Raw genomic sequence first — 14787 nt, forward strand, 5'->3', positions numbered from 1 at the left:
TATATATATATATATATATATATATATATACACACACACATATATATGTATATACATGCCTGGCTTCAAGTTTTCAAATCCTTTATGGATTCATAGGGGAAATGATGTGGCATAAAGCTTATCTTAGGCATCCCTCATCAAATATGATCCCAACCAACTTGTTCCAGAGAAAGAGAGAGAAAGAAATCAACTCCTGTACAAGACTGGCACTCAAATTATCAACCCTAAAAGGAAAAAAAGACCATTATTGATCTCGGCAAGATTTGAAGACAAAGCACAGACACACACAGAGTGCTGGAATGATTACAGCAGAGCAGTCTTTCTAATGCTTTAACACACACACACACAAAAGAGGTTTACTTCCACACAAATAGGAATATAAGAAAATTGGGTTTGGGGATCAAAAATGTACTTTGGTCTTTTTTTTTAAAAATTTTTTAACTTATTAAACTGCCATACAGATTTCAACAATGTTTTCCCAATGGTGTATTAAAGATTAAATATAAGATGTAAATTTCAAAGAGAGCGAATGTACAAGGAAAAGTCTGATAGGAATAATACATGATCAAAAATTTAATTGTCTGATAGAATTTGTAGCAAAATGACGTGATGAAAATTCAAGTGTTCAATAAGTTTCACTGCTACAAGAAATAATGACAGATGAAATGTTTGATACAGTTCATAGAAATAATACATGATAGAAGTTTGAAAGTTCAATAAGTTCCATAACAATAAATTATGTTAGCAATTAGACATGATAAAGATTTTAAAGTATAATTAAAAAAATTTTTGTACAAGTGCTCATAAGGTGTAAGTCAGAATTGTTCATTGTTTTATTTGTTTGAATGTGGAACTTGAAATTATTTTTCAAGCTGATATTGCCTTATACATACATAAATACATACATACATACACACATACGGGGATATTTGATTGGTCTGTAGAAGAAATCCATTCCATAGATATCAAAACCTGCAAAATCCTGACAACAACTAGGAACTTCCATAGAAACAGTGATGTTGACAGGCTCTACCGAAGAAGACATGAAGATGATATACATATTGGAAACCGGCCCCCTCCTCAGTGGAAATTAGTAAAAAATAGAAGAGAGAGACACACACACACACACACACACAGAGGTTTGAAGACATAGATTCCATTCCTGATTAGTTATTCATTCAAAGATATCACTTGTTTTTGTCTGCCTGTGGCTCGACACTCTAGTTGGCTAACTACCTGGGGATGTCATTTGCTTATCAAACGTCCTGGTTGCTTGTTTGTACCTGACAGTAGTCTAGTATTTCAGCTGGTCAATCCTTGGGTGATAGAATTCTTTGAGGCAGATTTTCTATGGCTGGATGCCCTTCCTGCTTCCAACACCTAACAGTTACTAAGCAAATTACTGATCACACCCTCTTCATCACTTTGACCCTGTTGTCTTAAACTGCTCTCAAGCTACCATCCAATACACTCTAATTTTGCTCTGCTGTGCTGCTAGACATCACATTCTCTCTGGGCCACTATCCATCACTTAGCCTTGTCTTATTCTCATCGCTCTTTAACCATAAAGCCATTTGGTGTAAAATCTAAAGTCTGCAATACAGCTGCTCAATTCAGAGGTGGTGTTCTCTGTTTCACTAAAAGAAACTTGCCCATATGTTTTCATTTGCTGAAAATTTCTGATCAGGAATTCAACAGTGTAGTGGAAATCTTAAATCTAAGAATCCTCTCCAGATTGAGCAGCTGTATTGCAGACTTTAGACCCTTCCATTGATTTTACATCAACTAGCTTTATGGTCAGAGAGGACATGACTCTAATTCTCTTTCTTTTTTCTTTTCTTTTTCCATTTTTTTTTCACCTTTGCACTTTTTGTACTCAAGTTTCTCTTGTTTATTCTCATGATTTTTGTTGTTCTATTGTCCTGATTAGACAACTTCTCTAATGTATGAAATTATTAGTAGCTCATAACTATATACTGAGTACATTAAACAATATTTATTTCTCACTGGATGAAGTACTATTTTGTTGATCTTACCTTAGAGGAAAAGTAAACTATATATATATACTAAAGTCAGTTGAGCATTTCTAGAGAAGCACTCAACCTGAATACTGGGCTATCAACGCTGTCAGGATCCAAGCCAAAGCTGGAATACTTCTGGTGTAGAAAATCCAAGTTTTATGACAGTTGTACTGTTATATGGTTTAGAGAAGAGTAAATAATCCAATGAAAAGAAGACAAAGAAAATTCTTTAACATACCTTTAATTGTACTTTACACATGTTTCTGTGCCATCTCCATTTGCAATGACAGTTTATGCAAAAATTCTAAATGAAAAATTATGTAATATAGGCGCAGGAGTGGCTGTGTGGTAAGTAGCTTGCTTACCAACTACATGGCTCTGAGTTCAGTCCCACTGCATGGCACTTTGGGTAAGTGTCTTCTACTATAGCCTAGGGCTGACCAAAGCCTTGTGAGTGGATTTGGTAGATGGAAACTGAAAGAAGCCCGTCGTATATATGTATATATATGTTTGTGTGTCTGTGTTTGTCCCCCACAACATCGCTTGACAACCGATGCTGATGTGTTTACATCCCCGTAATTTAGCGGTTCGGCAAAAGAAACCGATAGAATAAGTAATAGGCTTACAAAGAATAAGGTTGATTTGCTCGACTAAAGGCGGTGCTTCAGCATGGCCGCAGTCAAATGACTGAAACAAGTAAATGAGTAACAGAGTAATATTTGCAGTTTTAGGCATTGGAGAGGCACTTCCTCAGACGTACATTGTGCATCTATCAGACAGTGGCACGTAAAAAGCACCCACTACACTCTCGGAGTGGTTGGCATTAGGAAGGGCATCCAGCTGTAGAAACATTGCCAGATCAGATTGGAGTCTGGTGGAGCTGGTGGCTTTCCAGAACTCAGTCAAACCATCCAACCCATGCCAGCATGGAAAGTGGTCGTTAAACGATGATAATGATGATGATGATATCCATATTTATCTAGTTCTGCTTCCCTTGTATATGTGTGTGTGTATGCATATACACATATGTACATATACCACACACGTCACACACATATACATACAAATCTATCTGTTGTAACATGTCTATAATGTCATTTTGTACACTTTATGTGTCTGTTTCAGTCTGATGTCAGAGAAGCCTACAGGGACATATCAAGCTGAGGTGTCAGTGGTTGAGATCTACAACAATGACATACGTGATCTCCTCAGTAAGGACTTCAAAAGCAAGCATGACCTAGTCACGTGTCCAGATGGGTCACTGAGCCTTCCTACTGTCACCTTCAGGTTAGTTATAACATTATTATAAACTGCAGCAACATCAACTATGCATACACACACACACACACACACACACTCTCTCTCTCTCTCTATGCCCAACCAGTGGCAACACTGATAAACTAACAAGGGAACCCCTACATTGTAGTTTGATCTGCTAAAATAAGCTACCAAATCTCTAGCAAATCACATATGAAATGTCAGCAGAGAAGAATAAAATATTCACAGCTAGAATTGTTTTAACCAAAGGTATATTGGGTCACAGCTGATCTGGAACTAAACAAGAACAGAAATAATAACAAAACCATTGCCACCACCAGTACTTTGACAAAGTTGACCCTAGCTGAATTTGAACTCACTATGTAAACAACTGGAACAAATACCACAAAGCATTTTGTCTGATGTATTAAGAATCCTGCCAACCAACCACCCTCATAATAATATCAAAACTTTGGGCACAAGGCCAGTAATTCTTAAAGGAAAAAACTAATTGGATATATTGACTCACAAGGACTGTAAGCTGCAGTGAGGGGACTAATTACATTTACTCAAAATTCGACTTATACTTTATTTCATTGATCTAGGAGAGATATGAGACATAGTTGACCATGGTAGGATTTTAACTTAGAATGTAAATACCACAAAGCATTTTTGCTGGAAATTTGAGTGAGTTTAGTCAATATCATCACCTCCAGTACTTGACTGTTTAGTTTATCAACTTTGGAAGGATGAAAGGCAAAATTGGCTACTACCAGATTTGATCTTAAAATGTAAAAAGGAGGAGCAAATATGATGCTTGACATTTTGTCTGATGTTCTAATAATCCTACCTATGCACAACCCTAATTTTTAACAGAACCAAAAGAGCAAGATGTACAAGTTTGCATTATTGTTGGTGTTTAATATGGGAATATGTATTTTTGAAATAAAAGTGCAGAATAAGCATATTTTCGAAGAAATGAGTTTTAAAAGATTATACTTTAATGCTACTACTTTAAGAAGTTAACTAAAAGAATAAAATTTTAAAAGCGTATGAGGATTATGAAGAGAAGAGAAAAATCTTTAGGTAACTTAGAAGTATTTAATTAAAAAAAATAAAAGGCATGTGGTGTACTATGGTGGCCAGTTAGTGTAAGGGAGATAATCACTTGTTAATTTTTGGTGAGATTAGAACTTTGAAATTGAAATTGAAGAACAAGGCAGAAGTTGCAAGGAATATTCATATATTTTCTTTTTTTGCTCACTAATTATAAAGATCTTAAAATTTCTAGCCTTCAGTAATCATGTATAGTACCATTTCATTCTTACTAGAAATTGCCAGTGTGACATAACCTGAGGTAGATAATTGAATTAAATTAACTATTTTAAAAAGCAAGACTTTTCTTACAGATGGAAAATAATTACAGTTTGGAAGACATTTCTGGAGTGTGCTTTTTTTTTCTTTTGTCTTTATTTCTTCTTTTTCTTTGTAGATTTTTTTAGTTCAACAATTGAGAGATAGGAGAGAGAAACTTTTGACACACAGATTAACTGTTTCAATAAGAGTAAGCAGAAATTATGAACTTCCTATGTCTGTAACCACTGCAGTACCAACTCTTTAGTAATATTTTTGTTTACCTTTCAAAATGAAATGTAAACTTACAATTACTTTAACATGAATTATTTTTTTTTAATATGACATGTTTTCATTTTCTGTGATGTTGCTACTTCAAGAAGTTAATTAAAAGATGCTACTGAGAAATGAAAGCAGAAGTCTATAGTAGTAGTAGTAGTAGTAGTAGTAGTAGTAATAATTCTCTTATTTATGGTAGCAACCTACTTTTAAAGCATTTACTTCTTTCTTTCTGTCATTCAAGATAACAAAATTTATTTTGTACATTCCCCATTATGGTTGGTTTCATTTTAGATTTATTTGTCCCATACGTTGGAAAATCAACCGGGGATCTTTTTCCAGAGCTCCTTTTTGTTTACAATTTTGCTTTCTGTTCCACCCCAAAATAAAACAATTTGGAGAAGAAGCTCTACTCAGCACCTCTTATGCTAAGATAATGAAAATTTCCTTAAACTTTTGTTATTCCTATGTTTCAAATAATTGAAATTATCCTTCTATAAAAGAGAAAGTTTTCCAAAATTCCATTTTTGAAATTTTTACCCACCATGTCCCACCCCACTTCACCTGTTATTTTGAGGAGGTACAAAACCAGTCAGTTATGAGGAACAGGAACCATTATAGTAATGATAGAAAAGACAGAGAGAGAGAGAGAGACAGCATACTTGTGGTTTAGAAACTGGTGTCTGTCTGTTAGAGATTTATTGCAAATCGGTCAACAGGCCCTTCTCTGGATTTGTGATCCAAAATGTAGGAGCAATACTCCCTTGTGAATTTCAGTGAGCTTTAGGAAGTGTCACCAATTGCTGGAGGTTGAAATACTTTCTAGTACTGAAGAGAAAAACCAGTGTTTCAGTGCAATTCAAGTTATAGTCTTTTATTAGGAGAGATCCTGGAAAAAATTTATGGAGCTTCTGAGGGAAGGAGGAAATGTGAGATAGTGGAATTGAAAAATATATTTTTTTTACAGAATGGTAATTTTACTTTTTTAAAACATAGAAATAATACTACAAAATGAAGAAAAACTCCACTCACTTATCAGAAGAATGAGTGTAGGGGCTACATCAAAACTCTGGAATGGAGGGATAAATATGGGAGCAAATGAAATTTTGAAAAGAATTTCTTTTATCAAAATCATCATCTTAGTTGTTTGAAATACTGGAGCATCAGAAAATGAAGGAAAAAAATTAAAAGAAGTAAAGTAACTGTGTTTATAAGAGGAACAGATATTCCAAGACTTGCCCAGCATATTTTTTATACATAAATCTCTCCAAAATTTTAAACATCTGTTAGTTAGGAGGGAAGTCTGTTTCCATGGCCATTTACAGGGCTTCTGGGATTAACCAAAAAGAGAGAGTAGGATATCTCCTAACATCATTACTAAAGATGTTTCTAATTGATCACTCAGCTAGTTAGAAATAATGTCCAATTCCCTCTCAAATCATAGCATACTGTTTTAAAAAAGGAAGAAGGACATATGGAATGATGTAATTCCAAATATACTCTATGAGATGTGTTCAAAAAGTATTCAACTTTATTTTCTCCCACCAAAACTAATGCTGTATGAGTAAAATCCTTTAGGAGGTGACGCCACCCTTTCTGCATCACCTCCCACCTACAAGATGTCAAGGGTATGACCCTTATTCCTGTAACTAAGATCCCGTACAGCTGACAACCTAAAGAGTTGTCAACTTTATAGAGATATTGTATACTTAGAGCTAGACATCTGTAAAGAGCATTTTGCCATTCAACTGACTCTGAACTAGTAATTTGGCAGAGTTGTTTGAACATTTGATAGAAAGCCTTGCAGTATTTTTTTCTGATTCTTTGAATTTAGATCTTGTCAACATCAACTTTGCCTTTTATCCTTTTGTAATAAATAAATGAAGTACCAGTCCAGGCAGAAAATTGAATTGACAGAATTATTAGTATTATGCAGGATTCTTTATGATGTTCCTTTTGACACTTCGCATTCTGGTGGCAATAAACTGCAGGAGAGAGGAGACGTTCATGCATGGGCATCTATTTGTCATCCATAAAAAACCTTGGTCAGGCCTGCTTCCAGAAAAGATATTTTCTAGGTCTCACATGGGAGAAAGGGTTTCAAATTTTGGCACTAAGCCAGCAATTTTAGGGCAGGAGTAAGTCAATTACATCACCCCAGTATTTATTTCATTGACCCTGAAAGAATGATAGGCATAGTCGACCTTGGCAGAATTTGAACTCAGAATGTAAAGACTGACAAAATGCCACTAACCATTTTGCCTGGTGTGCTTACAATTCTGCCAGCCTGCTGTCTTCCCCATAAGACCAATGGTCAATACAGACTTAGTCAATTACTTACATAACATAGGCTTGCTTGATCAGGACTTACCAAGGGATAAACTACAACAGCCAATGTTAGAATCTCTACCACGGTTACTTAACCTGCTAAACACAGCAGCTAAATCTCTTTCATGTCATAACTTAACATCTTAAACAAGCAAGAACGGCCGTTTAGAACCAGACACCGTATGTTTGCATTAAAGGTAGGCTGGTCATAGCTGAGAATAGGTCTGTTGGATCAGAGTTATCCTAGAGCAAAATAACAACAACAGCAACAATGCATCCCAACAAGGAAGAAGGGTACATTGACTCATGCAATCTTAGATGCATTATGTCAGAATAAAAAGACTGACTTGTCACAGAGAAACAACTTTGATCATAGGTCTGCTGGATCAAGGCTGACCTGGGGCACAGGCATCAACAGTAACATTATAACCAATTCAACCATCACTGACACAACACGCCACTGCATACTTCCCCCACCCCCACCCAACTGGGTCATTTGCTAATTTGGAAGAATGGTGAACAATGTATTCATTGTGAGATTTCGTTGTGTCCCTTTAACATTCTGCATTCTTTGTCTTTCATCCATCTGAGATTCATAAAATAATCATTATGGTTGCTGAAGTCAGAGCTCCAGTATGGCCACAGTCCAATGGACTAATAGACTTTTCCTTTCATTATCCTTTGCTGAGATCAATTAAGTAACTACTCTCTTTCTCACCCTCTAGCTCCCACTCTCTCACTCACTCTCTCCCTTGTTAACTGTATTGATGTAATTAGCAAGTAATTAACAATTAAATATGTCACCAGATCTTCCTCTTATTGAACACATGACCATGTTAAGTGTACACGTCTCTCTTTCCCTCTCTTCTTCCCCTTTTTTCCCTTTCCCTCTTACCCTTTTTGTTTTCCTCTCTCCCTTTCTTTTCCCTTCTCTCTCATTAATTCTATTAATGTAATTAGAGAAAAATAATTATGTCAACTTGAAAATAATTTAGTTTTTTCCCCCCACCCCAACATTATTTTGCCAATAAATTTCACATCTAATTTTTGTCTTATACAACGATATTTGTTCGTGTATTAGTGTGTATGTGTGTGTGTGTACGTGTATGTGTGCTGTGTGTGTGTGTACGCGTGTGTGTGTGCTCTGTGTTGTATGTGCTGGTGAGTGTGTATGTGTGTGTAGTGTACACACGTGTGTGTGTACATGTACAACATAGGTGTGTATATTCCTGTGTGTAGGAGTGTGTTTGTATGAATGTGTATAGTTACGCACATATGCACCACACACACACACATACAGTGAGAATAGCCTTAAGGAAACGTTCATAACTAAACTATTTACAATGTTTTTTTTTTTCAATGATTGGAAGATTTGTGGATGTAGTGCAGTGCTTCTTTTTTTTTTTTTTTTGATAGGGGACATGAAAAATTATTTTATTGTAGGATGACATCTAGGAAATTTATTATCTTTAGATGGGCATCAATTGTTTATGTGTCATATGTAAGCACGTGTGTGTATGCCTATATGTACTCATGTGTGTGTGTGTGTGTGTATATACATATACAAATATATCTGTCTAAACATATATATATAGTGTGTGTGTGTGTGTGTATACGTACATACTCGCATATATATATATATATATATATATATATATATATTGATAGATACTAACACATACAGCTGTATAACTATCAATACATACTAGTGTGTACGAATTGAATAAAAAGGTACACAATACAAAAGCAGAACAATAATAATTTATTATAGTTAAAATTTTCTGTTTTTCAGATGATTATAAGAGCCGTAAATAATCAACTTGATTTTTCACAAAAGCATTTGAAAATAGTCCTTCATTTTCATTCATTAGTCAAAATAACAATAGTCAGCACATAAATGTTGTTAGGGGCCATGGATGTCCAAAGTTCAATGTATATGAGAGTGCAATAAAAGGAAAATATTCCCGGTTATGTGTTTTAGAGATTTAAAACATATTATTTGTAGTCACTATGTCTATCATGCAAAAACTAAGGTGAGTAATTTTTTAAGATCATTATGCTATCCATTCAGTTTAATGTTATTTTTTAAGGAATTGAGATTTGTGCCAGTTAAAAATGAAATTAACTCTGACGTCCAGTTCTGCTTTATCTATGTAATCTCCCTATCCTACAAGAAACTGGAGATTTTGATGAAAAGTACTTAATCCAGGATAAAAATCTTTAAAATATAACAAATACCTGAATTTCAAACAACTAAAATAATGACTCTGGTAAAAATAATTCTTTTCAAAAATTTCGTTTACTCACATTTTTATCCAACCATTCCAGAATTTTCATGTAGCTCCTACTTTCATTCTTCTGTTGAGTAAGAGGAATTTTTCTTCATTTTGAAGTATTATTATTACCATTCTCTAAAAAAAAATATTTTCTTGATTCCTTTTCTTACATTTCCATTTTACCTCAGCATCTCCATAAATTTTTACCTGTTGTCATGTCTTACCAAAACAAGTTGAATGGTTACTCATAAGTGTTTTTACATATATTTACAAGATATTGATTCTTAGGCAGCAACATCCTAATTAAATCATTAATATGTATAAATGATAATATAAAAATCATTAATAAATGATTTCACCAACAACAAATCTATTTCAACTGTGGCTCCATGTGGCTTAGGATTGAGCAAGAAGTGCAAATATGTGCATTAATAGACTTTAAGAGTTATGAATGTTTCATATATACACTTACCCTTTTTAAAATACTTCTTGCTACTAATCAAAACCAGGATAAAAGTTAAATGCATCAAGATATATTTCTTTATTCATTGTGAGACAGAATGAATTTTTCCTCTCAGATAAGCAAAGCTAACAATTATTCCTCTATTGGTTGTAGTCCCTTGCAAACTCAGCAATTTATTATTTTATATGAAAATTTAAGTTCTTGATTTTAATCCCCAAATATATATATTGAAAAAATCCAATATATTTGGTCAAAGCCACTTGAGCTTAAATTTACATAAATTCCTTGCACACTTTTCCCATTCTTAAAATTATTCTTGCTGTCAAGCAAAAACAGGGTCAAAATCATGAAAACATTTGTCTTAACTCTATAATCTATCTGTCTATCTAGATCATTGTATATTTATATTCATATACCTAAAACTATATGGATATAAATAAATAAATGAAAGAGAGACATTCTATGTTTTTAATATAAAAACTCTTATTTATATCATTTATAGATGATATTACACAAACATAACTAGAGATATATTTGGTGAAGAAAAATGTAGCCTTTGATACTGCTTCAGAAATGTTTTAAAAATTCAGCAATTTGTTGACAAAGTAGTGTGCAAATGGGTTGGCATATAAATGAAAGGCTTGGCAAAATGCTAGAATAAGAATAAGCTGGGCAAAGTTCAGAGAGCTCCTACCTTTGGTGGTAACTAAGTGCATCTCCGTCAGAGTGAAAGGCAGATTGTATGGTACCTTTGTGCTACATGGTAGTGAAACATGGGCTGTAATCATCAAGGATATGCATAGGCTTGAAAGAAATGAAGCTAGCATGCTTTGCTGGATTTGCAATGTCAATATACAATGGAGTGTAAGCATCTTGAGAGAAAAGTTGGGGATAAGAGGCATCAAATGTGGTGTGCAAGAGAGACATGTGCATTGGTATGGGCATGTGATGTATATGGACAAGGACAGCTGTGTGAAGAAGTGCTGGTTTCTCACTATGGCGGAAACCTGTTGAAGGGGCAGATCCAGAAAGTCATGGGGTGAGGTAGTGAAGCATAATCACTGAATGCTGGGCTTCATGGATGCAATGACAAGTGATTGTGATCTTTCCCAATATGCCATGCTTGAGAAGATCCATCAAGGCAAGTGAAATTGTAGTCATGGCCAATGCTGGTGTCACATAACTGGCACCCATGCCAGTGGCATGTAAAATGCACCCATTACATTCTTGGAGTGGTTGGTGTTAGGAAGGGCATCCAGCTGTAGAAACCAAGCCAAATCAGATTGGAACCTAGTGTAGCCCTACAACTTACCAGTTTCAGTGAAACCATCTAACCCATGCCAGTGTAGAAAACAGACACTACATGATGATGATGATGGTTTTATTTTCCTTTACCTTTCATGTCTATCTATCTATCTATCTATCTATCTATCTATCTATCTATAATGTACTGTTCTGTGATAGGAAATTCAGCAAAAATAAATGTACTCCATCTGGTGAGAGATAAATATTATTTATTTAAAATACACAGTACATGTCTTTAAGTGCTACTAATAATTTCATATGTTGAGAAATATCTCAAACATATTCTTCAGGCACAAACTATATATCATAACGAACTAAAAATGTGTATATATACATACATATATATATATATATTTCCATGCTGTATGTTATAGAAAACTTCAGTAACCCTTTTTCAATTCAATTCTCTCTCACTTTAACACTCATTATGATTATCATCATTGTTATTCGTTCATTTATTTATCTAGTTTTGTCACAGAGTTTTGCTTACTCCGTACTGTATGTTATAGTTAAAGCTATAGTTAAATTCTGCTTCACTCTATAGCGCACTTTATAATTATTATTGCTATTCATTTAGCGATATGTTATAGCGAAGTTAAGAAATCTAATTGTTCAATTCTGTTTACAATTGCTCTAAATCTCGAAAATTCCATCTCTTCTTGTTTTGTTTTGTTTTGTTTTGTTACCTGCTATCTTATCATTCAAATGACCCATTATTTCTTCGACCAGCCCTAATTCTGAAAATTTCACTGCTCTCCCTGTCTCTCAGTTTTGTTAATCACTTCCTTTTCCCATGTTGAGTGTTTATTAGTAGCTTGCTTTGTCTGTAGCTATCCCACATCGGCTTTTGCTAGGGAATAGGCCACAGTGCTTTGCTGTTCGTGGTGTGCCCTCCCATACCAGCCTGTCACTTATACTAGAAGTCTTTCTTCTCTGACCTTATCTGAATGCCTTTCTCCTGAGCACCTGTAATGGTTACTATATGGAACGCTTTCCCTCTCCCTTTCTCCTCCATCCATATCTAGTGTATATCTTCTGCTGAACGTAGTGGTTATGAAGTGAATATAATGGTGGTGAAGTGTATGCAGGTTGAAGCGTTTTTGTATGTTTATGAGATCTGCCAAATGCACATGCATGCTTTCTTTTCAGATGCACAATGCTACTGTCCCCCATCCCAGGTCTCGCCGGCCCACACCTTCTACACCCTCAGAGTAGACACACTTAATACTGGTACATTGAAAGATAAGTCTGGTGAGATTGTCAAGATGCTTGAACGGAGATGTGTAAATTTGTGCAGCATCAAAGAAGTAAGGTGGAGAGGAACTTCTGCTAGAACATAGGTATAAGATTTTCTGGGTAGGGAACACTAATGGGGTTGGGGACATGGGTATATTCCTTGCGGTGAAATGGGTTGATTAGGTAAATGAGGTAGTCAGGGTCTGTGATAGAATACTTAAGCTTAGACTAGTGCTGCAACATGGGTCAGCAACTTTATCTTGGCCTATGCCCCTCAGCCAGGGCTACCTGAGGGATAGAAAGATCGATTTTACGTCACCTTTTGCAGACTACCTTGTCGACGAATGACAAGGACCTTCTCTTTGTGGCTGGTGACTTTAATGACTTCAACAGGCATGTTCGATATCATCCAGAGATCATTCATGGTTTACATGATGGCAACGGATTTGATTCCTGCAATGAGGAAGGGAAACCAGGCTGGTGGAGTTCTGTGGTACACCCCACAACATTGGTTAGTAGTTAGTGACTTCAGGATCAGCGTTAAATGGCTGTCCAGAAAACGACCAGTATGGAAAAGAAGGGTCTGGAAGCTTAAGGATTCTCTGAATGGACAGAGATTTAGTGACGTATTACTTGAAGTGTTTTGAATTGCAAGACAGTGTGTGAGAGAAAATCGCGATGTCATAGGAGAGAAATGTGTCTGCATGGATGATGGCTTACTTGCATTTAATGATGCTGCAAAGAGAGAGAGAGAGAGAGTTGGAGATGCCACTATGAAAGGTTGCTAAATGAAGAGAATGAATGGGAGAAATAGAGTCTGCCACATGTTGACCCAACAGAGGGACCAGTTATTCGAATTGACTGTACCTTGGTAGATAAAGCAATTAAGGGTATGAAGACAGGGAAAGCCCCTGGCCCATCAGGGATCACTGCTGAGATGCTTAAAATATCTGGCAGTGTAGGCTATATTCAAGTTACCTGTATAGTTAACCAAGTGATATACGAAGGAGTCATACCCAATAACTGGTGTAGCAGCACCGTAGTCAACTACTACAAAGGTAAAGGTGACACAGTAGATAGAATTAATTAAAGAGGTATCAAATTATTGGGTCAGGTGATGAAAGTCACAGAGAGGGTCATAGCCCAACTAATTAGGGAGAGAGTTAGTTTAGATGAGAGGCAGTTTGGGGTTGTGCCAGGGAGAAGCACCACTGATGCTATATTTCTGGTAAGATAGCTGCAGGAGAAATTCCTAGCCAAAGATAAACCTCTGTACTTGGCTTTTGTTGACATGGAGAAAGCTTTTGACAGGATTACTCAATCTCTTATCTGGTGGTCAATATGGAAACAATGGATAGATGAATGGTTGGTGAGAGCTGTACAAGCCATGTACAGGGATGCAGTAAGTAAGGTGAGGGTTGGTAATGAGTATAGTGAAGAATTCCAGGTAGAAGTAGGGGTTCATCGAGTATCAATCCTCAGCCCTCTCTTATTCATTATAGTCCTCCAGACAATAACAGAAGAATTCAAGACAGGAGGCCCCTAGGAGCTCCTCTATGCTAATAACCTTTCTCTAATAGCTGAGTCACTAACAGAACTAGAAAAGAAGTTTCAGGTGTGGAAGCAAGATTTTGAATCACAGGGTCTTAATGTCAACCTAGCAAAAACCAAAGTCTTAGTAAGTAGGAAGGCAGACCTTGCCAAATCAGATCAGAGCCTGGTGCAGCCTTCCAGCTGACCAGTCCTCAGTGAAACCGTCCAAACCATGCTGGCAAGGAAAGCAGATATTAAACGACAATGTTGATGATGATATATATATGTATGTATGTATGTATATGAGGGAGTACCCAAAAGAAACTGGAATTTTAAAATTTTATTTTATTCACTAAGTTTTACATATTTGCACTATTATTACCAACGAATGCCTTGTGAGTGGATTTGGTAGATGGAAACTGAGAGAAGCCTGTCATAATATATTATGTATATGACTACATTAATTGTAGTCATATTTGTTTGACTAAAACCCTTCAAGGTGGTGCTCTGGCACGGCTGCCGTCTAATGACTGAAACAGTTAAAAGAATAAAAGAATGTAACGGATTTCCTATAACAAATTCTTCAGACAGAGAATTAAGGAGAAAACAGCTGGGATTTACTCTAACTACCTATATAATATGTATGTATGTATTTATGTGTGTGCATGCATATGAATGTGTATACATCCACACACACACATATATATATATATATATATATATATATATATATATA

The 14787-nt window shown here is 35.6% G+C and overlaps 1 protein-coding gene across 2 annotated transcripts in view; it reads left to right on the forward strand.

The window, feature by feature from the left end:
• The window catches only part of LOC106871796 (kinesin-like protein KIF25), a 505449-nt gene that overhangs the window by 325814 nt on the left and 164848 nt on the right, over nt 1–14787 (forward strand). For both annotated transcript variants that reach the window (XM_052967307.1, XM_052967306.1), the window contains exon 10: nt 3147–3308. In XM_052967307.1, the coding sequence (XP_052823267.1) occupies nt 3147–3308 (162 nt within the window). The remainder of the gene's footprint in view (nt 1–3146; nt 3309–14787) is intronic.

Source organism: Octopus bimaculoides, chromosome 4 (genome assembly GCF_001194135.2).
Source record: "Octopus bimaculoides isolate UCB-OBI-ISO-001 chromosome 4, ASM119413v2, whole genome shotgun sequence".
NCBI classification, from domain to species: Eukaryota; Metazoa; Mollusca; class Cephalopoda; order Octopoda; family Octopodidae; genus Octopus; species Octopus bimaculoides.